At 42.1% G+C, this 26,769-nt stretch overlaps 1 protein-coding gene across 1 annotated transcript; it reads left to right on the forward strand.

The window, feature by feature from the left end:
* Positions 1-6,663: 6,663 nt before the first annotated feature.
* Positions 6,664-26,017, forward strand: CAV1 (caveolin 1). The gene is made up of 3 exons (XM_083860303.1): positions 6,664-6,786; positions 7,643-7,807; positions 23,671-26,017. The coding sequence occupies exons 1-3, from the start codon at positions 6,757-6,759 to the stop codon at positions 24,010-24,012; spliced, it is 537 nt and encodes a 178-aa protein (XP_083716429.1). The 5' UTR covers positions 6,664-6,756; the 3' UTR covers positions 24,013-26,017.
* Positions 26,018-26,769: the final 752 nt, after the last annotated feature.

Raw genomic sequence — 26,769 nt, forward strand, 5'->3', positions numbered from 1 at the left:
TGAGAAAAAGAAAATAAATCAATCAGTACTAGTTCTTGTGTCTAAAAAGAGCTCTATAAAAGCCTAAGCTTTGAAGGAACCCAAGTCTGGATTTTAAGTTTTGAGAAAGAGGCCATTCCCCAGAGAAAGATGTATCATTTTATGGTATGCCTGGACATATGCATTCTTAAGTAGCTTACTGAAGTCAACTGGCTCTAGCTACCACAGACTATTAAGTAGAATGGTTTGGTTTGTTCTGATTTTGATTTAGGCTTGTCATTGATTAGTTCTTTTCACCATTCTCTAGCTGCTACAAGACTCAAGCAAGCTTGTAATTAATCTTGGTTTCTTAGATATTTATATTAGCAATACCTTTCTCTGGAACAGGTGTGCCTTTAGTGTAAGAAAATACAAGGGGCACTCTTAGACTTTGGGTAAAACATTAGATGCTTGGAAAATGCTCTTTTTCCATAAAAGGAGTGGAAGGAAGTATAAATATTTACAGGCTCTCCAGGACTCAGGTGTGAATCTGCCCCAGGCAACTCTGGCTGGCAAGTATTCTCAGGATTTTATGGTTCTGACATACATCCTGAAGGTCTGGCCCAGCATATACTGTGAATACCTCACAGCACTGCTGGACAACAAGAACTGAATGGGAATTGGCACTGAACTGTGCTTTTCAATGTAGGAGCAAGTCTGTCTCCAATTTGTTTGAAATGTGGACAAACTGTCCCAGCCGATCCCTGAAAACCAACTTACAAATGAAAATTTAGGCAAGGGAGTTCAGAAACTGAGTCTCATTGTCTGCAACAAATGTAGGAAAATTTATGCCCAATTTAGATTATTTTGAAGCATCTTTGTGTCTGTGGAATGGGGAAAATGTTACTGTTCATAACAAGAGCAGACTTTCCATCATCATGGTAGAGCATTACAAATAGTAAGAGTGAGATGTTCCAATTCAGCCTGTCTCCTGTTAAAGCAAACCTTAGGTCTACAACCATGAGCTGGAAACTCAGTTCTGACTTGCAAAATATTTCAGCATCTTGTTTTTCATGAAGATCACAAGTAACATACAGAACTCACCCTGGATTTGTGTTTACGGATTTCTTAATTTAAGAGAAGTTTAACCTATCTCTTCATGAGAGCTGTTTTCTAAAATGCTCCTAATCTGATTCTGGAACTTTTATACTTGTATCTTATCTTTCACCACCCTAGTACTTCACCATTTAAATTGAAATAAATTCTTAGCAGAAGCTTTGATGTATTAGTAAATGAAGAGCCTGTTCCCACCTATCCAAAAAGTTCACTTAAGCATTCACTGACTAAAAAGTTCAGAACATCCCTGCAGCTCTGGGACCTCAGACCACACACTCATATGAAGTGGAAGCCAAAGAATGGTAAGTCCTTTATTTTTACAGGGTGTGATCATTCCCCCACCTGCAGAGATAAAACTATTGCTGTTATTAACTCTTATTAAAAAAAAAAAAAAAAAAAAAAAAAAAAAAAAAAAAAAAAAACACCACATGGAAAAGTACATCTGTTTGCTTTTTTAAAATAAAAATGCAAATAGAACAAGGTCAAACACCAGACACTTTACCAGTGTTTTCTGCTATGTTCAGGAAAATGAGAGTTGAAGGCCTCCAGAGATACTGAACCAGCAGTTAAGCATTATAATTGGAGGTTCTTGATTCATACAGGGATTTACGAATTAGGCTAATTAATAAAGCCTAATTGTAGGTTGGTGACACTAATCTTCCTAAGCTTATTGCAACAAAAGGAAAGTGTCTTCTGAGAGGCAATTCAGAGGAGCTAAGATAGGTTCCTACTTTGAATCATCCTCGAGAGAAAAGAGTCTGTACTGATTAATACAAAATATTGGGCCAGGTTGGGCTTGGCTTCTTTGCTACATAAAAAAATGTATTTGCTGCAGAAATTGGGAAGGTCGATGGAAGCAACTGGAGTTTCATAAAAGTAGTGAGGCAGGTTCTTCTCTACACCCTTCTCTCACAACTTGATTCCAGGGGTGAGTGTCACCTATGTTAGATGTTCAGTTTTGGCTGTTGTATAGCTTCTCCTTCCAGCTCCATGTGGGAGAAAGAAGGACCCCTTCCCATGGCACTGAATCAGATCCTACTTAAAGCACTCAGATGGGATAAAATATAGAGATTCACTTTTATTTCAAACCTTGAGGAAAGCTTGTCTATTTTTCTAGCTGCCTCAGCTCAGTAAGAGCTGCCTTTTCATCCCCGATCTTGCCTTTTTATTTTACACTATTAGAGCTATCACAATGATACGACTATCAGCTAGGGTTTACCAGGCAATGCTTAGGTAGAGAAGCAGAGTGACAAAAAGCCCATCCTACATAAGCCTTAAGGAGTGAGTATTTAAGTCATTAAGTATGTAGGTCAATACTCATTAAGTATTAATGAGACTAGTTCTCATAGTCTGACATTTTCTATAAAACACAGGAACATTAAACAATACGGTAGAACTGGAAGAATGGTACAGAACAATGTCGATAAAGACCACTGTTCATGGTCCAGCTCAGTAATTTTCAAGGTATTTGATACTGCAAAGGGTTGAGAAAAGAGGGACTTGTTTTGCAAAAGGTCTGGCAGAATTAAAGCTTTCAATCTATTCACCTCTCCAGTCAAGGCAGTTACAAGCTCTCTTGCTAAAGACCTACAGGGGCTCTCTAATAAAAGATGTACACACCTACTACAGGATTGAGATGAGAAAATGTCATGCATTTTGATCCAAAACTGTAATCCCTGCCCAGCTGCCACCCAACTAGGAACATGTCTGAACTCAGAAGGCACCTCCCTTTCCCATAAACCCCCACAATACCTACAGTTTTACTTTTGTCATGCCCAGAACTGCCCTTATTTGGGCTACTTGGCATCTTACTCACATCTAAGCCCAGTCAGAACCCCAAAAGAAAGTGGGGCCTTAGACTCCTTAAAATACACTTAACTGCACATCAGCAGAATAAGGTACTTCCTAAAATACACTTTCCCAGGAGTGAGTCCAAATGCAGTGGCACACCTCAGGCAAAAACTGATTTCAGGTTTCTCAGGTGTTGGTTTGAGTCTTCTAGCCCTTAGGCTATTGTGAAATGTTTTATGGCAGCATCACTTTCACATAAAATGAAATCACTCCTGTCTAGAGGTTGTGAGAAGGAAGGAATGTGAGAAGAGCTAGCCATCTCTCTGGTATAACTAATCCTTGGATTCGAGGCACAAACAGGCCAAATACCAAATGCATATCTGAACCTGCAGCCCTGTATACTGGGGGCGAGGGGAACCCATCTCTATGGAAAAGTTCTGATCCAGTGACTTACATTTTAAAATACAGAAACCCTCCAGAGAGTGGGATATAAGCCAAGCTGCTCATGGACAGCCTCTGTTACCTGACAGCCTTGTTGCTGTTGAAACTATACATAAAGAAAACAGTTTGCCAGGGCTGATTTTGATCTTGCTGACATTGGAATATATCAAGAGTATTGCTAATACCATAACTGGAATAACTATACAAGCTTAAAACAAAAAGGGGAGTGAGGAGTGGAAGGAGTGTTTGATACCAGACAAAGACACTCAGTGAGCAGTCATCCACATTCAGTTTAGTTTCATGATTCATTTTCTGTCAGTTTTTGAGGGATTTTGTCCAATCCTTCCCCACCCCCACTGGTTTCTGGGAATCCTACCCATAACAAAGCTTTTCCTCCCCTCCAAATGGAAAAAAAAAAAAAAAAAAAAAAAAAAAAAAAAAAAAAAAAAAAAAAAAAAAAAAAAATCATAACTTGCACATGCTTTGCTCCAGGTTTAGAGCAAGCTTTCAACTAAGGTAAGAAATTTCAGTTAAAGCAAGATTTTGGAGCAATAAAAACTTTCTAAAAACTAGTATGAAATGCCTAAGGCTGGTGTGATGAAGAAAGGCAGTGAGGTAGCCAACCAAGGTGGCACTTAGTCCTGTTTAGCAACTGACCTGGACTGCTAAAGACACAGCAGAGCTCCATGAGCTGGGTGGCATTTACAAGGCCAGCTTGATTGTCTACAATTTCTGGTATTTTCTGGCCAACCCTTGGATGATCCATTCATTGTAACTGAGAAGGGGAATGGAGCCTTTGCACTTTTAGAAGATTTCTGCTTGCCTTTACTAGGCCCTTTCCCATTGAGCTATTACTCTTCCTCTGAGTGTAACAGGAGATCCTTGCAGAACTCCTGTGTGCATCCCTGCCAGGTCTCTGGCTCTTGAGTTTGTGTCCATTTCTCATATGGCAATGCTAGAGGCAGTGGGCCAGTGGCTCCATCCCTCGCCATCTCTGCAGGTGTCACTTAATCATTCTTACTGCTTGGTAGTACCCATGCCTTTTCCTGAGGAGGCTGTTTTTTGTTATTCCAGCTCAAGGAAGCATTGCTAATGTTGTAGAGGTCCAGGGGCCTGCCACCGAAGTTCTTATACCTCAACTTAGTGGGGCCAAAGTAAGTGAAAAGAAACGTGCCTCTAGCTTAGAGTGAGAAAAGCCTTTCTCCCACAGGCCTTTGTAGCAACATGTTAATATCTTTTAGATTCAGTTATTCTAGTGGCTTGTCAGTTGACATCCGCCTTGTTCAGCCCCCATTTGCCATTTAAGGCCTCCCCTAGAATGTTCTTCCTTCCCTTGACCCCCATTGGCCCGATTTTGCTGCATTACCCCGCCCTGTTATCCTATTGGTTCTCGCAGTCCATGGCCACGCCTCTGCACCACTTTATCTTGTCCCTATTGGCCCTTGACCCTCAGGTCCACCCCCTTTGCCCCGTACTCAACCCTGTGCCCTCAGCGCCATGGGGTTCCTTGGCCCTGGACTCTTTTGGATGCTTTACCCTGTTCCTGTTTTATAATAAACAGTTACTGGATCTCCATATGAGGACCCGTTCCTTCACCTAAATGGTCAGTCATTTTCCAGCAGAGTGCTCCGGGCTCAGAAGATACAGGTCACTCTCTAGCCTCGTTGTTGCATGCCGCAAACATAATGTGATGGTTCATTTCGCTTTGTATGCAGCTTATTCTGGAATTCATCTCATAAAACTTATAAATTCCACTAGTTTATTATATTCTTCTAGCTGCAGCAGTGTTTGATTCAGAAATATTTTTTAAAGGAGACTGTGGTTCTGAAAAGACTATTCCAGGACCAGTTCAGCATTTCAAGTTAACAAGTATCTCTCTTTTTTCTCTTTTTTTCAGTCATCCTTGAGATACACAAGAGGATCAAAATGTTCTGATTCATGTGCAGGACAGTGACTAATTGAAAAATTTTCCTAGATATGAAAACAAAGAACTGTCTTGCAGGTTTTTTCAGATAGATAGAAAACTTGTAGAGTCAATGTCCTTCAATACACTCATTTGATTCCATATTCACATTTAAAAGCTTGGACAGACAAAAATATTTTAATGACGGCTTAAGTGAATTATTGCATCAATAAAAAAGTTACTTTTAAAACTTACAACTAACTTGGAAAGTTGAGAAACTTTCATCCAAGGCATTTGTTCTAAAGTTTACGAGCAATATAAACTAAAAAAGTCGACTGCTAACTGATGTATCAGTAACACATGTCCATGTGGACTGCATTTTCAACAGGTGCAGTTATTTACATCTGTGGTGCCTACATCTGTCTTAGCCAGGGGCTTCTTCGAGGTTGTTTCTCTGTTGAAGAGCCAAAGCTAAATACACTGTAATTAGGAATTTTCTGCTTCTGTTGCAATTCTGTGCTAAATGGCATAACACTAAGGTCACAATTTTTCTATTAATGTTATAAATCTTTCACCATAGTCTGATTTCCTAACACAAAACTAATGTCGGCAAACACACACGCACACAACACAGAAAAGTGAAATATAATTAATTTTTTAGATTTACAGTGATGCTGCAACCCTAACCTGAGCCATCTTGAATAATGATTTATATTTATAGCGTTTACACCTACATATGCCCCTGAGCTTACAAAAACCTTGAGAACAGAGCATGGCAAGGCGGTGTCACACCATTCCCCTTTAAAAGTTAATCCCAGTGGTTAATATGCATGGCAGACATGCATGGATCAATCTCCTCTCGGGAAAAATATAGCAGTGTTAAAGTGCAGAACTGTTAAATATTTGCATAGTTTTGAAATGAACCAGTTGAGAAAAGTCTTTTTCTTCATCCCAAGGATATCCAAGTTTCCACAATTGTTCCTGGAGCAGCGATGGCTCTGTGTAAACTATTGTCAGTGCCGAGAGGGGGGAGCCCGGCAAAGCTCGCTCTGGACGCTCAACAAAACTAGACTTTTCCATCTGCTCGCCGCTTCCGTGCCCCCTCCACCCCCCGTATTGCCCAGGTGGCTCTGCCGCACGCACCACTGTCGCCCGGCCCCCAATGCCCGGGACCCGCTTTGGGGGGCCGGGGGCGGCCCGGGCAGGGCGGAGGGGACCCTGTCCCTGTCCCTGTCCCTGCCGAGCCCCGTGCCCGCACGGCGTGGCCCGGCCATCGGAGACCGGGTCCGCCCGCTCCGGGGTTGCCGGGGCAGGGCTTTTCTCCCCTCCCACCCCCGGCGGCTCCCGGCCGCCCTGCCGTGTGCGGGGCCGTGCCGCCGCTGTCACCCACCCCGGCCGGAGCGGGGAGCCGCCCTGGCCCGCGGCCAGCCCTCTCCTCCCCTGCCTCCCCCGGCCGGCCGCCCCGCAGAGCGGAATCCTCCTGCCTCCGTCCTGCAAGTCACAGGGCAGAGTAACTCTCGGCAGAGCCGTCAGCAGCCCGCGGCAGCATGTCCGGCACCAAATACGTGGACTCGGAGGTAGGAGCACGGGGCGTGGGGCGGGATGCTGCCCCGCGGCCGCGCACCTGCGGGGCTCGGGCCCCGAGCTCCCTGACCCGCCGGGGAGCGGGGCCGGCTCGGCGGCAGCAGGGCGGACAGAAGGGCGGACAGCCGGGCACCTGCGGGCACGGACGGCGGGCCCGGGGAGGGGGCTGCTGGCGGGAAAAGCGGTGTGTGGAGAGCGCGACAGCGAGAGCACCGGCATGGAGAGGGCACGGTGATGGCCCTGCATGAAGGGCACTACAGGGGGCCAGAATAGCGAGGACAGTACGGTGCGGACGCCGCGCTCAGGTCAGCGCACCGGGGGCGGTGGAGCGATGGCGGTATAGGGAGGGCGGTGTGGGGAGAGCGGTGTGGGGAGGGCGGTGGGGCGATGGCGGTGTGGGGAGGGCTGTGGGGAAAGCGGTGTGGGGAGGGCGGTGTGGGGAGGGCGCTGCGCGGGGAGCCCGGGGCGCTCCCTGCCGTGCCCGGGACACGCCAGCGCCCACCGCCCCGAGGGGCCGCTGGCTCCGCCCGGGGGCAGCGCCGCGGGGCCGGGGCCGCCTGGCGGCGGGAGCGGGAGCCGGCGCCGGGCACGGCGGGGTGTGGTGTGCGCCCCGGCCGCGGGTAAATAGCCGGGCGAGCCGGGTGTGCGCTCCGCAGCCTGGAGCCCGCTGCCCGCGGGACCGGGGCCGCCTCCCCCAGCCCGCCCTCCCGCTCGGCGCGGACCGGCCCTGCCCGGCCCAGCCCTGCCCTGCCCTCCCTCCCCTGCCCTGCCCTCCCCTCCCCTCCCCTCCCCTCCCCTGCCGCATCTGGGCTCTGCCCTCACGCCCGCGCTCCCTCCGCTTCCCGGCAGGGCTTTCTGTACACCGCGCCCGTCCGGGAGCAGGGCAACATCTACAAGCCCAACAACAAGATGATGGCAGATGAGCTGAGCGAAAAGGCAGTGCACGACGTGCACACCAAAGAGATCGACCTGGTCAACCGAGACCCCAAGCACCTCAACGACGACGTGGTTAAGGTGAGGGGCCGTGGCGGGGGGTGATACAAGTCCTGCAGGACACGCGGCGCTGTCACCGCGTCTGAGCCCTGCGAGCCTCGTCCCTCCACCTGCTGCAGGAGGGAGCGGGCCAGGGGCTGATCGGTTTGGTTTTTGGGTGTTTTTTTTAAAGAAAAGGCGGAGCGGGCAGGAGAGAGGCGGGAGCGGCCGGGGCAGCCCTGCGGAGCTCCTCGCTGCGGTGCGGAGGGGGCTGGCCCTGTCCCGGTCCCTGTCCCTGTCCTGTCCCTGTCCCGGGCTGTCCCCCGGGGCGCCCCGGGCCGGGCGCTGTGCCGCAGCCGGGCGGGGGTCCCCGCTCTGTGCCGCAGCCGGGCGGGGGTCCCCGCTCTGTGCCGCAGCCGGCTCTGCAGCCGGGACGTCCCGCCAGGGAGCGGGGGATGAGCTGCCTGACCTTGTGTAACACCGTCGGAAGGGTTTTCCTTCCCCGAGGCACGCACGGAGGCAGGGCGGGCGGGGAGATGTCACAAACCACATCGCCCTCCCGAAGGCTGCTGGGTGCAAAATCAGAGATTCTGATGGCGATTGGATTTGTGTCCTTGTTCTGTTTTGTTCTCTTTGGTGTTTTTCCTTCCTTCAAGAGATGATAAGCAAGCTAAGCAAAATCTGTGTCCTTGCCTAGGTTTTTTTTGTTTGGGTGTGTAGACCAGTTTGAGTGTTTTGACAAGTCAGGGTCGATGAAGATTTTTGCTTGAAGTCACTTTGGTCAGAAATATCACAGAGATAGGTTTTCTCGTAGAAAAAAAATATACAGACAGGTTTATACAATCCATGTGTGTTACGAAAGAGAGTGTTTGAGATCACTTAAAAAATCTTCGGCAAGAGTATGAGCAAAAGTCAGATTTGTATTAAGTGGCAAAGCACGACAAGTTCATTGGCAAGATTCATTCTACTACTTACAGGACAGCCAAGGCACAGCGAGGGAGAACAAGCAACAACAAAACCAAACAAAATCCAGGCAGTCAAAACAGACATGAACTGAGAACTATCTAGGGGTATGTGTGTGTGTGTGCTTAGGTGTGTGTGTGTGTGACAAAAGACAGTGCAGACAAGGATAAAAAGGCACAGGGCATAAAAGCTTAACAACACTCCAACTTAACAGTACTTGACTTATACCTTAAGCCTAACAAATTAACATAGGAAAAACACTTAACTTATACCTAACTTATAGCTCAAACTTTATTTATAATTTAACCTTAACAATTCACTGAAGAGCATTTAACCTAATTTACAACTTTGAAGTTACACTTAGCAACTCAGCAGAACACTTAGCTTATAACTTACGTTTAACAACTTAGCAAAAGAGCAATACTTAACAGCATTTAAGTAAGTTTATAACTATAAATTAACCTTACTCACAAGCCTAACTTACTTAGGTATCCAAGGTACTTAAACATCTAAGAAAGCGGTATTTCTCCCAGATTTGCTGTAGCATATGTGCAGGGGCAAGCACACAGACAGGAACCATCAGTGCAAGCAAGGTACCTGTGAAAAATTCCCCCCAGAGGTCAATGAAATACTTTTGCACCTCCAAATGGGCAGAGGATTGGGTCTTGAGGAGTGTGGGTGTTTGCCCAGATACTGCTTGTTTCGGTGCTCCTGCATCCATGAGGCTCTGAGAGACATCCCACTCAGAGGGAGGTTGCTGGTTGTAGCTTGCTGCAGTCTAGGAGAGCTCAAAGGGCCCCATTTTGGACTGCTGTTTATAGGGTTGCAAGAGAGTGGGCTTTAGTCATAACGGTGTTTCATCCTGGCCACAGTTTGGGTCAGCACTTTCTCTGAAAGTGTGAGAACAGGAATGTTGTGCCATTCAGGCAGGAGCAGTATTTTCCAAGACTGGTCATAAGGACAAGCAGTTCCTGGGAGCAGACAGTGTTTCTGATAAGCTCGAAAAGATCTGAGCTCAGGTGGTGTTTTCAAAGTCAAGGCCTAAACAAGTATTTCTCAGGTCACACTGCAGCCTGGAAAGAAGGAGAGGAATACACCACCGCAATGTGAAAATTGAGGATGCTGTCATCTGGGTTTGTCACACCCTTGGAGAAAGGGGAGCTGCCCGGTCATAGTGGGTGACTAAGCCACGATCTGGCTTGCTTAGTGGCCAGCAGTGTCAGAATGTGTGCAATTCACCATGTTTGTTGTAACGAAGATCTGTTAATGAAAAAGAAAAATACTGTATTGTTTCCAGAGAATCAAGAGGGTGAACTCTGGTTCCTGAATGTATATCTGTAAAATGATTCATGCTATGTGCAGACAGTTTAACAAGGTCATGAGTAAATTGAAATTCCAGACTTCAAAACAATTTGAAGGTGCTGAATATGACAAGCCATGGTCATATTTCTGGATCCATGCTAAGAATGATCCCTCACAGCAGCCTGTATCTTTAAGGAGCCATATAAAAATGAAAAGGCTTAAAATTGGTATTTGTTTAGAAAAAAATCATCTGTTTACCTAATGGTACAAAACTGCCTTTAAAATGAATGATTTTAAAAAGGAGAGAGAATTTTTTTTTCTTCTACCCATGGAGGAGCAGCTGAGTAGACAGGGAATGCCAGAGCTCATGAACAGCCCTGCATCACAGTTCATTGCGTATGTCAACAGGAGAAGTCCCCAGAGCAACCAGATCTTCTGAGGATGAGTCATAGCCCCCGAGCAAGTCAGAATCTTGGTGTCCACAAACCTAATCTAATGAAAGAAAGACCCTGATGGGAAAAGAATGAGACCACTGACAAAAAAAACCCCATAATGGCCTTAAAAGAGGCTGAAACCAGCAAAGCTATCCTGCCCTCTCTGCCTCCCACAGAGGCAAGTTTGTAACATCTTCTAAAAGAAAACTGGAGAATAATAAGCATAGGAATGGAAAAAACAAGCTTTTCAGTTTGTCCCTTTGAAATAATTGCGGACCAACACATTCACTGAAAAACAGTCAACAGCCAGAATACCAGTACTGCCTCTATGTCAGCAAGTAAGCTCCTGGTAGTGAACATAGTCACATCAAGACACAGGCATATACCAAAATGAATTTGATGTTAACCAGACAGGATCCATTTTATATCATAAAACCAGCAGTATTTGTACAAAATGGCATGGTAAATTAACATTTTCTGGTTTGTTACAAGAATAAATAAGAATAACTTTTATTTTAAGTATTTCATAGATAGTCCAACCTGCAGAGTAGAAAGAGGAATTTTGCCACAATTTGCATTTATATGGACCCTGTGTTCAGATTCAATCTATTAGACATAGCAATAAAATTCACACCCAGTACCTAGGGGACAGGCTTGGGTTGGGGTGAAAACATACAGATTCAGTTCCTGCCTTAGCCATCAGTCTGTAGTCCCCTTCTGACATGCATCTGCCATTCTTACTTTGGCTGTAGAACATCCAGGCAGAGTGTAAAACTGACTGAAGGAGACCCCAGTCTTAGGTACTGAAAGTCAAAAGGAAAAAAAAAGGTGTAAGACTCCTGTAATGCCAGAAGCATGGCTCAGGCTGAGCTCAGTTTTGTTTAGAGCCATTGCATTTTTCTAGATTCCGAACTTTCTGCTTTTTAAAATGCTATTTTATGCATTTCTTGCCACTTGACTATGAGGCACAACAGCATGGAAACTGGGGACAAATCAGTCAGCCATGAAATAGAAATGATTAGACAGAGAATGAGGAATCTGCTCTGTAAGCAGCTCTCTAAAAGGCCTCAGTGTTGTCTGTATTCAAATACTTCCCATAGCACATTTTAAAAATAACCTTCTCTTGTGAGAAGCAAGAGATGTTCCCTTGATTTGCAACACAGCTTCCCCTGCAGCAGATGTGTGGTGCAGGCAGCATTAGGGTTGGGATCCAGGCAAGGGGCAGAAACCCAGTCAAGATCCTTTTATGAAAACTAGACACAAAGAGCAGTTTTGCATCAAAGCTGTTGGTGACTTTGCTTATGGTTTTTCTTTGAATTAACTATGAAGTGGAAGCTTAGTGCTGGGAGGACTACAGAAAAATGGGACAAATGACAGGGTTTCTGTTAAGAGAGGGATGTGAGCACAAGGCCTTATGGAACCTGAGGTATGCAGACATGGAAGTGACAGCTCTGAACTGGAGGAAGCACAGTCTAGGAAAAATCACCAGAATTTCCTTTTTTTCCCCAATTTTTTCAGTAGAGACCAGAAAGGAAGGGTTTTCTTCCTCACACATCTGTCCTCATACATACATACATAGCAGGAGGATGTGCACTAGTGGTTCCACTCTTCCAGGCACTGGCTTTTGGTGGTGGCTAGTCAGGCAGGAGGTGAGGAGGGAATCAAGCAAGGGAGAAACAGCCTCTCTGCATGTGGGAGCTCTCCAGGAGTCATGCTGGTGATTATACACGTGGTTTGTCATAGTTTTATCTGTTTCATATGTCCTTCACTGGACAGTTCTTCTCTTGGACTTGTGTTCTGAGGCTTTATTTGTGATGACACACAACAAACAGGGTGAAAAGCTTACTGCTATTTTCTCTCATTCATTCCTCAATGGCTCAGGACTCACATGAAGGTGCCTGAAGTTCAGGCTTTGCTCTTCTTGTTTCCCAGCACAGTATTTGTGTTTTTCAGAGTACAGCTAAATTGCAGCCTTCGAGTTCTAGAGTTTAAACTTTCTCATCATGTCTGTGGTCAAGTCTGCACAGAGTTTAATGAATTTGGAAAACACAGAGGAGGAAGCCAGTTCTCTTACAGATTGCTCTTCTCACTAACTTCTTTGCTCCTCGCTGAGGATGGGGATGGACCTTGCAGCCAACCCTGCAAAGTCTAATCCTTTCAGACTAGCAAGGACCAAATGTGCAGTCACGCCTGCAGCCAGCTTACAGTTTTTTCCTACTGTGATGTGCCAGGAAGAAAGGCCTGTGCCTGGTCTACCATATAGAATGTATATATTATTTTGTTTTAAACAAGTGGTGTGTATCTGCTGTTTGTTGTACAGGAGTCCTTTTTGCTCTGGAAAAAAATCCAGTACTTGGCTAAAGATGTGAGGATGCAGAGCTTTTGTACCAGGTTTCAAAAAGTTACCTATTCAGGCCTTCCACTGAAAACTAGTGCAGTTGAGGGCAATTCAGCCTACTGCAAGGAAAAATCTGGAATTCTTGGTCAGATGTTGAAAAGTGCTCTAATACTCTTAGGTATTCATTAAGGGAAGAAAGTATTACTCAGGCATGTTTTTAAAGCTATTAACAATTTCTGCCTCGTAATAAAAAGATAGGGTTTTTCAAAAGCACTTTACATTTTATGTAATCTTTCTTGATTAAGGTCCCTCCCTGTTGTACTGAGCACGGTGTAAGATGCACAGAGAGATGATTGGTCAGAGCACTTCCCATCCCCACACCTGAGAACCTCCTGGAAGGAAGGTGTCGCCCCATGCTGTTTTTGAATGGGAGACCTAAGGTGGGCTGTCACTCAGATATGACAGTGTCAACCTAAGGAACGCAGTTCTGTACTTCAACATAGTAAAATGAGAGAAAAGCAGAGCTCAATCAGTGCTATTTCTGAAATAAGGAATTAAGTGAAATTTAATGCAGACTCTTTTTCTTTGTTTTTAGAAATTGTTAAAAGTCATGAGAATATAGATAAATGTTTTTAAGTTTAAAAACATCCGTATAAATAGATAGGTGCATGAATATATGTGTGTGTATGTGTTCTAATCCAAGCTTCTCACCTGGGCTGTTGCTACTGGCAGTGACCAAAGTGAGATGCCTCTGGAGGCAGATTCACATCACAGGACGGGAGAAGCAGTGCTCTCAGAGGGCATGTGTGTCTCAATTGATGAGACATCACACCTTACTTGTGCATAACAACAAATTAAATGAAGTGGTTCTGTAATGCCCTGTCCTATTAAGCTATGGGGTTTAGATTTAAAATGCAAGAAAATTCGAATTGTTTGACTTTGGCTCCCCACATTGATCCAATTCTGTTTCAGATATTTCTTCCAAGGCTAGTCTAGGAATATGAGATTAAAAACCTGAGTCATGAATGCCAGTTTATACAAGGTCTGAGCGAAGTTTTAAGAGTTCTGAAAAATAGATTTCTTGCACATTAATTAGGAGTTCTCAGACATGGTATTTCTGAATATCCATAAGATTATAGCTAATAATGACATCTGTTCTAATGAAAGCTTCTTTCTCAAAAAAAATGTGTTTGCATTTAAACTCATGGTACTATTAAAGCCTTACGCACAGCTTTCTTGCTTGGCATGGTGAACATGACTCATATCTCCATAGAAAAATGTGCATTTGATGGCCATGGGGACAGAGCAAATGATTCAGCATGGCTGTTTCTTTTGTTAGAATTTATTTGGACACTGTCTCAGATTCAAAAGAGACAAATACTTTTCAATTCTGATAACTTCAACAGAATTTAGATCATATGTTAGAAAATACTAAGAAAAATTTGAATTTATTGTAGAATTTTTAGATTGTGTGGTTAGAAACACTGTATTCTGTTGCATAGAGTATGAATATCTAAAATAAACAAACAAAAATACTGAAATACAGTACTCTAGGGGGGAAAAAGGGATGATTGTGTACAGTAGAATGGTCTGCCAGTGAGGTCCCTAGTGAGGAAATTTGATCTTGGTTATATTTTAGGCAGCAGAAAGAAGAAAATACAAATGAACTTTGGTGATTCTGCTAACACTTGTAATCTCTAGAAAACTGAAGACATATAGTTCTAAACTAAGATAAGTTTGTATTTCCCACAGCTGTCAAATACCCTTCTCATAGACAGCAGGATGAAGTCTATATCAGGAATTGATTTTCTAAGCTTTTTGATCCAAAACTACCATATTTCTTTTCTAGACAAATGGCAGTAATAAAACCCATCTTGGACTTTAAAAGGGTTGCTTATTTCGAATGTGAAAGAGAAATTTAATTTTGTTTGATTTATTAGGGAGGCAGGTTTTACCCCATTAGTCTTTTACTATTTTCTTGACACATCCCTTAGGAAAATGTCTTTTGATAGTTTCAAAAAAATTTTGAACTTTATGCAATATCATTCTTGTCAGAAATTATCAGATTAGCAGTCAAAAGAAAAAATAATTTCAGTGCCACTGTCCCCATTTTAATGAGCTCATGAATTGATAAAATATTATTTTATTCACAATATAGAAGCTGTGCTCTAGATGTTAGTGGGGCTGTACAAGGGTGGGGTTTCTTCCCAGTTAAACAAATAGGAACTGATAAATTCAACTTCATAGATAAGAAGTGAGAAGACATTCTCACAGCTGAAGGTGAAAGCATCACATTCTCTGTCCAAACTCCTGCTGTGCTGAATTTATATTTTGAGTTCCAAAAGACCTAAGAGAGTCACATAGACAGATTGCAACATTTCCTCTTTGAACTTTGAAATCCCTTCTTGGAATTCAAACAGATGCTACAAAAAGTTTTCCCTCAAGATCAGGGATCTATCTCTTGTAGAGCTAAGCCATAAAATCCTCAACTGTTTTATGAAGTCCAAGTTTGTGTATCATATAGAAAGGTTTGGGTTGGAAGAGACCTTAAAGATCATCCAGTTCCAGCCCCCTGCCATGGGCTGGGATGCCACCCACTAGATCAGGTTGCTCAAAGCCCTCTCAGCCTGGCCTTGAACACTTCCAGGGATGGGGCATCCACAGGTTCTCTGGGAAACCCATTCCAGTGCCTCTCTTAGGAACTTCTTCCTAACATCTAATCTAAACCTACTCTCTTTCAGTTTAAAGCCATTCCCTCTTGTCCTGTCACTACATGCCCTTTTAAAAAGTCCCTCTATAGTCCCTCTTATTTTCTGCTCTAAGACTCTTCTCCAGACTGAACAACCTCAAGTTCTCAGCCTGTCTTCACAGAGGGTGTGCTCCAGCCCTCTCATCATCTTTTTGCCTCTCTGGACTTCCAACAGGTCCATGTTCTTAACTTGGAGGCCCCAGAGCTGGACACTGTACTCCAGGCAGGGTCTCAGGAGAGCAGAGTGGGAGAATCACCTTTCTCAGCCTGCTTCTTTTGATGCATCCCAGGGTGCTCTCAGCTTTCTGGGCTGCAAGCCAGATCCTATTGAGCTGCTCCTCAGCCAACATCCCCAAGTCCTTTTCTGCAGGGCTGCTCTCAGTCTAGTTACCACCCAGCCTGTATTTGTGCTTGGGACTGCCCAGATCCACGTGTAGGACCTTTCACTTGGTCTTGTTGAACTTCATGAGATTCACAGGTGCCCAGCTCTCAAGCCTGTCAAGGCATCCCTTTTCTCCAGCATTTCAGCCTCACCACACAGCTTGGTGTCATCAAGCAAACTTGGACTCAATCCCATTGCTGTTCTCATGCAGTTTATGACAAGAGCAGAACAATAAAATATCTTGATTTTTTATGGGATACTAAAGAAATACCTTTTATTTAAGGATCAGTAACTTAAGCTCTTCCATAAGAAAGACAGCCTTCTAACAGTACAAATGCAGGGGCAAGATTTTTTTAAAGGAAAAGAGAGACAGCTGGGCATCACTGCACACTCACTGTCAGCAATGAGCATCGTTCAGGTAGAAATGAGGGGAAAAGGTGAAAACAAGTTACACAGATTTACAAAAAAGGATTGCAGCAGCTAACAGGAGTGTGTTTATTGATAGTACGCATAATCAAGAGTCTCCTCTCCTTAGGCTCCCTTTACAAAGTATAAAGAGAAAAAAGTAGTTTCCAGATCTAAAACAACCTCCAAAGGTCCCTGTCTCCCCATGCACTACTAAAGAGTCTGAGGTCACTACATTTCTACTTCTCATTAGTGCCTAAATTGAGGATTGATAAAGGTAAACCAAGTTCTAAAAAGTTATACTTAATGGCAATGTATTACCTGACTAGCATATAAGCATACAATAATAAATATAAATCTGTCGTATTTATATTTATTAAATATAACTTGAAATATAAAATTAGTTTACATTATATCTTTACTTTTATTAAGGTTTTTGGATTCAGCTTAACTCCAGGCACCACTGAAATAAAAGAAAAAAATTCCTGTTAATGTTTAGTGTAGTCAAAATTTCACGCTGGTGTTCATGTTCATAAATATACCTCTTTAAACATACAGACAGTCAGGCATGTGTCAATATACATAAATGTATAAGAGTTCTTTGCCGAAATAGCTGTATCAAACAAAGAACTGTGGAACATGAACCAAATAATAAAAACAAAGAAAACTTCTTAAGGGATTCTCTTTGGGAAAACTGCAATAACCTCCCAGCAGCCCAGTTTCCAGGGAGGAAAACAGTAATTTCATTTTCTGACTGCTTACTCTAACAACATCAAGACATTTGTCAAGGAACTAGCTAACATGGTATCCCCACCTGCACAGGAAGTTTTGCTGTGTTACAGAGTGCAGATCTTTCCTTGAAACTGCTTGTCTTTCCTTCTGCCAGCCTGTATTGGAACAGGACAGGCAAGAGCTTCAGGAAGAGATCTCTGGAGAACAGCTGGTTGCTACAGTGCTGACCCATTAGCATCACACACGTTTTTCTCACAAGTACTTCCCCGGATTTTGGTGGGTCTGCCCATCTGATGAAACAAAGACCATCAGCCGGGCATTTCTGGTATGTAATCAGCATGGGCAGGGAGCAGGAGATTGTTCTCTCAGTAACTAGAAGCAAATTTTTTTTCCTCTTTTCTATGATTTTCAGTTTGTAAAATGGTGATCTGCAATCACCCCCTTTTCTAAGTCATGGCATCATTTACACATTTTCATAACACATTTGAGTATTTGTTATGCATGCAGTAGGAGTCATTCCTGACCAGACTGGTTTTTTTTCTCTGGCTAGAAGAGTGCAGTCCTTCAATTCTACTTTCCAACATGAATATCCTTGTTTGTTAAAGCATTGTTTGCTTTTCTGGCATACTCTGTAGAACTCGGTAAAGATTCACAGTTTCCATTAAGAGATCTGCCAGCAGAACACTTCCTTGCCATATTGTGGAAAGCAGGCACAGGGAGACAGAAAAGGTAAAGCAAATTCATTGGTCAGTTTGTGCAAGTAACTGGGGTGCAACAGTTCTGCTTGCTTGTTTAGGCTTTCGTTGACTTTGGAAAAACCTTGTAATTTTTCTGCACTCAACAAGCCTTACACAACAGCTCTGGTCCTAACCATCTGCAGTCATGGCAATTTTTTTTTTTTTTTTTTTTTTTTTTTTTTTTTTTTTTTTTTTTGTTAAGGGAGCAACTGTTGTGCCTTGTGATCTGGCCAGTCCCCAGAAGAACAGTATGCTCTGAAGACAGGGTTTGAGGTTGACAGGCAAAGCCTAATCATGCTGCAGCCCAGGCTGGAGAGGCTCTTGGGGTTTCCTTGTTAGATGCTTGCTACCAATACGAAGATTCAAGCTGATTTCTTGTCTTGTGAGGGAATAGAGCACTGCTAGATGTTCACATTTTATAGTCACCCATGCTTCAGATCAAGGTTTGTATAAACACTGGAACAGAGCAAGTTTTTGCTTTAGTAAACACCTGAGATCACCTAACGTTTGCTGTTGAAACCTGATTAGTGAGGAAGTAGACCATCTAGGAATCATGAAGCTCTATGTGTTCAGGAACAAAGTACCAGCTTTCCTACATAACTACAGGTAAACATTTGCCAAATGGAGATAACACAGTGCTCCCAAAAGGGTGAATGAGTCTTCGGGAGGGAAGAGACAACAGCAACTTTTCTGTAAGTTCCAACAACTTTCCTGCAGATTCAGTAGAAAGAGTGTAAACTTTTTCATCATTTTCTGTTAAACTGTGGCAGCAGTCAGGACAGGCATCAGCATATGTGGTATTCCAAGGATCATTGAAATACATAAATGCTTAACTGGCATCACTGATTTAACAGGAAGGTTATGAGTTTATTGCTTTTTTTTCAGCTGCTGTGATGCCTTTCTTCTCCAGGCACTGTAACTGGGAATTTTTAAGTTCCAAATAGTGTGTGGAAGTACTAAGGTTATAGTAATGTCATATGTTCACACATTTTCTTATTTTTATTAATACACATCACAGCCTTCTCTAACATAAGAACAGTGTTGCATCTGTCCTTAACATCACCTCCCAAACATGACCCCTGCCATAGAAAGGCTTGTCATTTTGTGATATTTTATACATTTTCTTATGTTAAATACTTCTTTAAAGGACATTGAATGTATTTGGGCATTTTACAAATTGCCTTTATTACAACAGAAAAAAAAAAAACATATCTGCCTCATGTCTTGCAAGGACATGATTTAGTACAGTGAAACAATATTATACTTACTGTCTTGGCATCAGGGAAAACCTGTTTAAAAACAGCCCATGGTAGGCAGTAAAAACAGTTTCTACACTCTGGGCATAAAATATAAAGAAAACTAGCTTATGACTCTTTCTTGTATACATTCAGCCTAGACTTTAGTCCTGGTCTGGCAGAGCATGCAAGCATATTGACACCAGGGGGACAGTTCACATTTTTCATGTTGTGTGCAAATTTAAATGTTCTGCTTGACTGGACATATTAGTGATCAATCAACTGAGATATAGTAAGGTTCTAAGCCTCCTTTTACTGACTCCAAGAGATACTGAAAGCACAAAAAAATGTAGGCATTCTCAGCACGTGTTTGGGCTCCTCTGGAGTGGAGTAGGGGTGATGCGTGTCTGTAAACTGTATGCTGTGAGCACAGTGGCAGCATGCAGCTACCGCACACAAAGATATGAATCATGATAGTTACAATCACAGAAATGTAGGTCAAAGCCTAATGCTGGGGATCTTCGTATTTTATTTTTTTTCCTGACAGACCAAGCTTAGTAGTTTTTTCTATGTAATGAGTATTATAAACCTCAAATAACAAACTTTTGAGAAGCACAACTGGTAAGTAGGTGATTTGAGCCCAGCATTTAATATACCTTTCCGGCTGGCCAGCTTCTGATACATGGGGAATTGAAGTGACCAGGTCAGCAGGTCAACTAAGTTCATAGATGTGGCATATATTATTGAGTCAGATGATAACTTCACACTGTTGAGCTTTTTAAATTAATAGTTTTGATCTTTAAATAGACATTTTCCCTCTCTTGTAAATAAATCTTGTAAATAAATCCCATACCATTTCCCTTTCTTGTAAATAAATCTATTTTAGAATCAAAGCAGGTTCCTCAGTTTCTTGATAGAAGTTTAATAAACATGTGCAGAGCAAAAGAAGCTGCATTAATTCTCATAGCAGAATCAGACAAAGGCTTCAAGCAATGTAAAAACTGGCTTTACCAAACTGAATAGTAGGAAACAAAGAATAGCTGAAGTCAGGAAGTGCATTGTAGACATGGAACAGGAGTTGATAGTGTTTAATAGTTTAATCTGAAACAGAAGGCTAGAGCAAGTTATTAGCATCCTTTAGAGGGTCAAACCAAATTTCCTGTACTTCTCTCCTGTAGCAAATGAACATGCATGTATTTTCACTAGTTTTGCAACTGCCTCAGTGTGATTTCACAGCACGTCCTGGCAGCTCTGGAGGAACAAACTACACAAGGAACATGCATGCAATCTGCTAAACAAGACCTGTGCACAACCTAATAAAGCCTTTATGTAGATAAAATGAGAGTCCACAGATCTACATGCACATGATGCTTTGACAAAAGTGACCTTGAGAACAATACCTTAAAGATGTCTTATACTTGCAAGACAGTTAGATTCCTTACCAGAAATGACAGTGTCTCTCTTCATAGGATCATAGTTATGTGCATTTCTCTTTCTCCTGTCAGTTCTATTTTTACTTTGCTTATTTCAGTTGGACACCTTTTATCAGTCTGATGACACTCACTGTCAGTGAGTGCTACTGCACTAAAAACCAGAGGAGAGTAGTAGGAGGGACTGAGGAGGGACTGAGTAATCTGAGTGATGTAAATGCAATCCATAGCAAGGCAAAATGCATCCAGTCACCTGTTCCTCCTGTGAACACAGGAGGAGAACTGATCCCTACAAGTTAAATTCAGGATATCCTTCGTGGGAGTGGTTTAGTGCAGGAAGAATCTGAGTGATATCTCAGTTCCTGCAGCATAAGGACTTATCTGTCCTGCTTGAAGAGTGAAATAAATAGTGTTTCCCAGGCAGTGTCTGTTAGCACATGACTAGAAGAGCCCAGATTACCTCAACTCCTTGCCTGTCATTATTTAGACACTGCTGCAGTTAAGTCTGGTTTGGGACAGTCCACAGATGTTCACGTGCCAGGTGTAACTGGACTTTCTTGGCATGTACCTAATGTTCTTATGTTTCATAATGTTCTTATGGCTTTTGGGAAGATAAAAGCTTCATTTTAACACTATATTCAGCTAAAAGTTTAAGTTTTCAGGTCATCTTTCTATCTTTTCACTCACAAGTTCCCTTACTCAAAGTGGAGTAATGTGAAAAAAAATTTGAGGAATAATGAAATGAGCAAAGGTATCTGACATCAGCTATCATTCCTACAGGGCCATCTCTTCTACTTCAGTGCACTGGTAGAAACATTCTGAGAGCTGTTGAAATTGCTCCAAGAAACTAACCTCTTGATAATTACTGGTGTCATGAACACATTGCTGTTATCTCACAGACAGATTTATTCCTGAGTACTTTTAGGACAACTGTGTATGACTTGAGCTGGGAAATCCTGACCAAAGATATATCACAAATGTTCTAATATTAGCATCATCTCCTGGAATGAGGACAGGGCTGTCCATCTGGAAATGTTATATGGTATGATTCTTATGTCAGCTCCCCAGCTCTCCATGGACATTTTGTTGAACAAAACAGGCTAAAAATATTAGTTACTGAGAATCACAATTACAGAAAGTTCACTATTTGATTTGAAAACCAGCGAGTTATTGGCTTCCATTTTCCATTTCATTACAGTGAATTATTTTGAAAGTAATCGAATTATGGGCTAATCTTACTATATATTTTAAAAATTCTAGAAAATTCACGTTAAACTCTGGCTTCATTTTGCATGCCAGAGAAATGGATTTCTGATAAAAATAGATCTCACTTGGCTAAAAATAAAGATGCAACCATGAAAAGGCTGATGGAGCTTCCCTTTTCAGTTAGTTGAAATAATACAAGATGGACTCCACTACAACTGAGCTGAATAAGAAGCCTTTAGATATGACACTGACTAGCACTCAATGCTTTGAACCTCTGTGATGGCTGTGTTACCTTTGCCAAGGATTACAGCATTAGCTGGTGGGAAGCATGCAATAAATTGACAAAAGTTTTAGAATGAGAGGGCGATGCTGAACCATGTAGTCCTTAAGTAGTAATATTTTTTAAGAAGCAGCTTTCTTTTGCTGTCATCATCCTGGGTTTTGCCATCATTATGGATATTTTTATCTGATTTCAAGGAAGATGTTGATAATAAGACAGGAACCCCCATTCACTTTGAAAATGAGCTAGCACAAAATGTGGCTATAGTGAAAAGTTTGCTTTTGAATAGCTCCAGAAACAGATTGTATGCTTCCTTATGTATTCTAAAAAAGAAAATTTACTCTGCCAATGCAGAGTCTGCCATAGGTTTCTGTGGAGATGAAGTTTCAACTCAAATGCTACCTTTAAGTGTGATGGTGATGATGATATGAATATCCATACCAAAGAATGACTTTCAGATCACTAGAACCTAGTTCAGAGAAGCAGAAAAAAAGGTTTATAATTTGCATTACAGGATGTCTAGAGAGAAATACTGGCAGAGAGAGTAATGTGAATATGTTAATTAAGCCAGCCTAGTGTTAGACATTCAAGGTGTTGGATATCACAGATAATTCAGAGATTTCCTCTCAAGGACTTCCCAGCCATTCCAATACATTGCACCTAGACTGTACAGTTTTGCTTGTAATTATCTTTTTCATTTAAGAAGTTGGAAAGTCTAGTGGTTTTATAATATCTTTCTCTTTGTTAGTATTTTTTCCTCTGTTAGGAGGTGATGAAAATTTCAGCAGGAGAGAAGAATGACTTCTTTTCAATTTTTATGTATATTTTAGATTAAAATAAGTGATTGTGAGCCTTTTTTTAAAGTATAAGCAGTATTTACACTGAGTATATGTGTATTCACCTTCTTCCAGCATGCTAAGGTACAACTGCCTGAGTTTCTGAGGCTGCTGGCCCATGTCATACTTACCTTGCTCCTGTAAATCTTCACTTTTGGCAGCATTATTATCTCATTTTGGGATCCAGTCCCAGGAATGCAGTTTGGTTTTTTTTCTTTCATCTGACTTAAACAGCCATTTATTTCCTTGCAGAGGAATAGTCTTGTTATGGTCTCTTTCCTGTTGTTTGCAGTGCCTATACTATTAGTTGTGCTGACTAAATTAAATATCCTGTATTGTGGGTTATATCAAACACGTCTGTGTGACATAGAACTGAACCATCATTGCCATTCTGTTAATTTTCTTATAGAAATGTTATGACAATTAAGTTTCCTGAAAGCTCAGTATTTCAACAGAGAGTGCTAAAATATGCCTGTTGGAATGCACTGCTTCCTTAGGTGACTTTTTGAATGATTTATGAATAGTCAAAACTATGAAATACGATTTTATTCACCTGTTTTGTACCTTAAGTAGACCATAAGGGCACTGCATACCTTAGGGCTGTAGGAGATGAGGAAAATACATTCAGTTTTCTGGAGAACTCCATCTAGAAGTTAGATGCCTAATTTTGACCTAATCATTGAGGCTCCCTGGTAGTCACTGGGTAAAGATTACTGAAGATTCATGGGTTATAATAGGTTGAATTACGTGGGGATGTAGGAAGTATGTGCTTCGTATTTTCTTGCCAGGGGACCATGGCTCTCCAGGAAAGGTGTGTCTGGAATACACCCTTGATGCGAATGTCTGACTGACCTGATTTTGTGTTCTTTGCTGCAGATTGATTTTGAAGATGTGATTGCTGAGCCAGAGGGAACACACAGCTTTGATGGGATTTGGAAGGCCAGTTTTACCACCTTCACTGTAACAAAATACTGGTTTTATCGTTTACTCTCAGCAATCTTTGGTATTCCCATGGCTCTCATCTGGGGCATCTACTTTGCCATTTTGTCATTCCTGCACATCTGGGCAGTGGTGCCATGCATAAGGAGCTACCTGATTGAGATCCAGTGCATTAGCCGTGTCTATTCCATCTGCATCCACACGTTCTGCGACCCGCTCTTTGAGGCCATAGGCAAAGTGTTCAGCAGCATCCGAGCCACAGTGCGGAAAGAGATCTGAGGGACAATTCAAAGAGAGCCATCAGCCAAAGAAGGGGGTGAAGGTTTTGTGTTTTTTGGAGTGTTTTGGTGCCAGTTTTGTGTTTCCCAAAGCAACATAGAGCAACTGATGGTGGACTGGCCCAAAACAAAGAATCACTTGCTCAATTTCTTTTTCTACTGTTCATTCTTACTGGACTATTTGCCTTTTTATTTTTTTCTTTCTTTTGCCTTTTTTTCCCCCCTTTGGTCTGCATTTTAAACTAACCTTAAAGGGCTATTCTTCCATGCCAGCTGCATATTATTTTGCTGGCCGTTCAGTTCAGAGATTGAAGTGTTGTTGGATGCCTTTTTATCTTACCCTTCATTCCTTGTGAGATAAATCCACGGTGATACTGAAGAATGACAAAAATGCTTTCCAACACTATAAAGCCATTCATTTTATTGTGGCTAAAGAGTGCAGAGCTATCACAGCAGAATGAACGTGACCAGCTGGCAGGTTTTAGCAGAATGTTCTTTTTCAATTGGATTGTCAGTTGACTGCAGCTATTTACAGTCATGGTCAGATACTGTGCTGTATGAATAAATCAGTTAAGTAAACATATTACTGAACTAGCATATGTCCTGAAAATTTAACATTTTGTCAGGCTGGAGACATTGACGTGTAAAAGCTTTGGTCGGTGCCTTTCTGTCTCATTCTGTCTTGGAAGTTTGCATCCAGTCATTTCTCAACCTTTGCTAGGATTGCAGAAACAAGCTGCAGTTGAGAGGTAAAACTGGTCATTACAGAAATGTTTTCCTGACTGTGACTTATGACACATCCCTTAGTAAGCATTTAGGTGCTTATCTCATTGGCATCGGGGGTATTTTTGCAAAGTATTAATATAAATGCACATGGCAAGTATGCTTGCCATTATCAGAGATAATCCTGAGTTAAAAGAAAAATGAAGGAGTACCAAACAAGCCGCAGGAGAATAGGGAGGAGCTGCCCCTGAGAGAAACTTTTCTACAGCTTTCAAAACCTCCCTATCAGCAGAGGTCAGCCTGCCACTAGCACACAGATTGTTTTCAGGATGCTTTGCTGAGTCTAAATGTATCCATCACAAGAGATGCTTTAGAATCTTCACATTTGTGTGTTGCTTTGTTAATTTTTAGCTGAGCTGCCACATCCGGAAATCTTAAACAGAGGGTGTTGTGTGAAAGTACCATGTTGCAAAGTGGAAGGCCTCAGCAGCGGGGGCCTTTGCAACATGTTCTAATGCTGTGACCCGCAAGAGCTTTTTGCCCTCATGATAGTATTGTGTTCAGAGATGCTCTCTGCATCTTCATTGGTGTGTGTGAAGCATTTGTAAAAATAGTTGCAAGGCTAATCAGCTTTATTGTAAACCAAGCTGGGGTCTGAGCCTGCTCCAGCTGGAATCTCTAGCAAACGAGTTCTTGACCCGCAGGAGTGCAAAATTTGTCCCTTGGGATGAACATGGAGCTGTCTGGTACACCTACGGCTTTTTTTATTTAGCGCTGACATTTCACATATTGCTTTACCTAACTTGGAAGTGCCTTCCATTCTGTTTCTGCCAAAGCATTGAAAACTTTAGGAAATGCTGCATTTTTAAATGGGGGTGGGGGAGGGAAAAGGGGAAAGGGTGCACAAAAATTTACAAAGCTATTAACTACTATTTGCATTTAAAACAGACACTGGTATGGATATAGTTCTATGTTTTTCTATGTACATAATGAAGAGTGTACTATTATAGATTTTTTCAGTATTAAAAACAACTAAGATTGTAAACAAGAAATATTTTATCATTTTATGAGGAAAATCACTCTGAAGAAAACCTTCTTGATTTACCATATAAACTGTATATCCTGAAAGATGTCTGTTCACTTAGAGTTCTTAGTCTCTAATCCAAATACATTGCTGATCCAAACATTTACATTATTGTTATAAGCTTACAGATATAACTGACACCTTTTTTAAAAATTCTGCATGTACATTAAAGACTACAATAAAAAGATGCTTAAAGGTAGATCCTGTCTGACTTCTTTTTCCTTGAAAGTCATGTGTAAAAAATACATTAAAAATTGCATAAAGCTTCTTTGTCAGTCCAGTAGAAACAGGATTTTTCCTAATAAAAGCTCATTAGCCTTAGCATTTAATGTATGGAAATAGGGGAATGACAGCTTTTATTTAGTCGTGTATAGACGTAACTTGTGACAGAACAGTTCATTTCTATGGGTTTGTTGCACAATACCTGTCACACTGTTACACAAAAGCCCAACAAAACATGCTATTATGAATGGTCTGCAAATCTGTTAACTGTATTTTAATGTTCAAGTGGCAGATACCAAATAAATGTAGTCCATCATATGTTTTCCAATAGCAGAATGGTGTATTTAGCAGCACTTAATAGGCCAGTGGTAGCAAATAGTATGTTGAATTGGACTATCTAAGAAAATGCAAAATATTTTAAAAGTAAAAGGGAGGTTGTAATCTGAAAGAAAAGCAAATATACCTTTGGTATATAGCTTGCTTTTGCAAAGAGCCTGATCTATTTAAGCTTAACTGTTTATAATATCATGACTCCAAGACTCTTCATGAGAGAGACATGCAGATTGACACTATGATTGCACTGTCCCTGACACTTGCTGAACTGTGGTCACAGGGCTGTGCTGTGGCTGGATCTCATATCCATGCTCCTGCTATAACACTTAGGACCATAGCAAGATCCAGGTTTATCAAGTAGAGGATTAGACATTAGGTGTTGGACAGTAGCAGGGA

Source organism: Zosterops lateralis (genome assembly GCF_965231275.1).
Source record: "Zosterops lateralis genome assembly, chromosome: 4".
NCBI lineage: Eukaryota > Metazoa > Chordata > Aves > Passeriformes > Zosteropidae > Zosterops > Zosterops lateralis.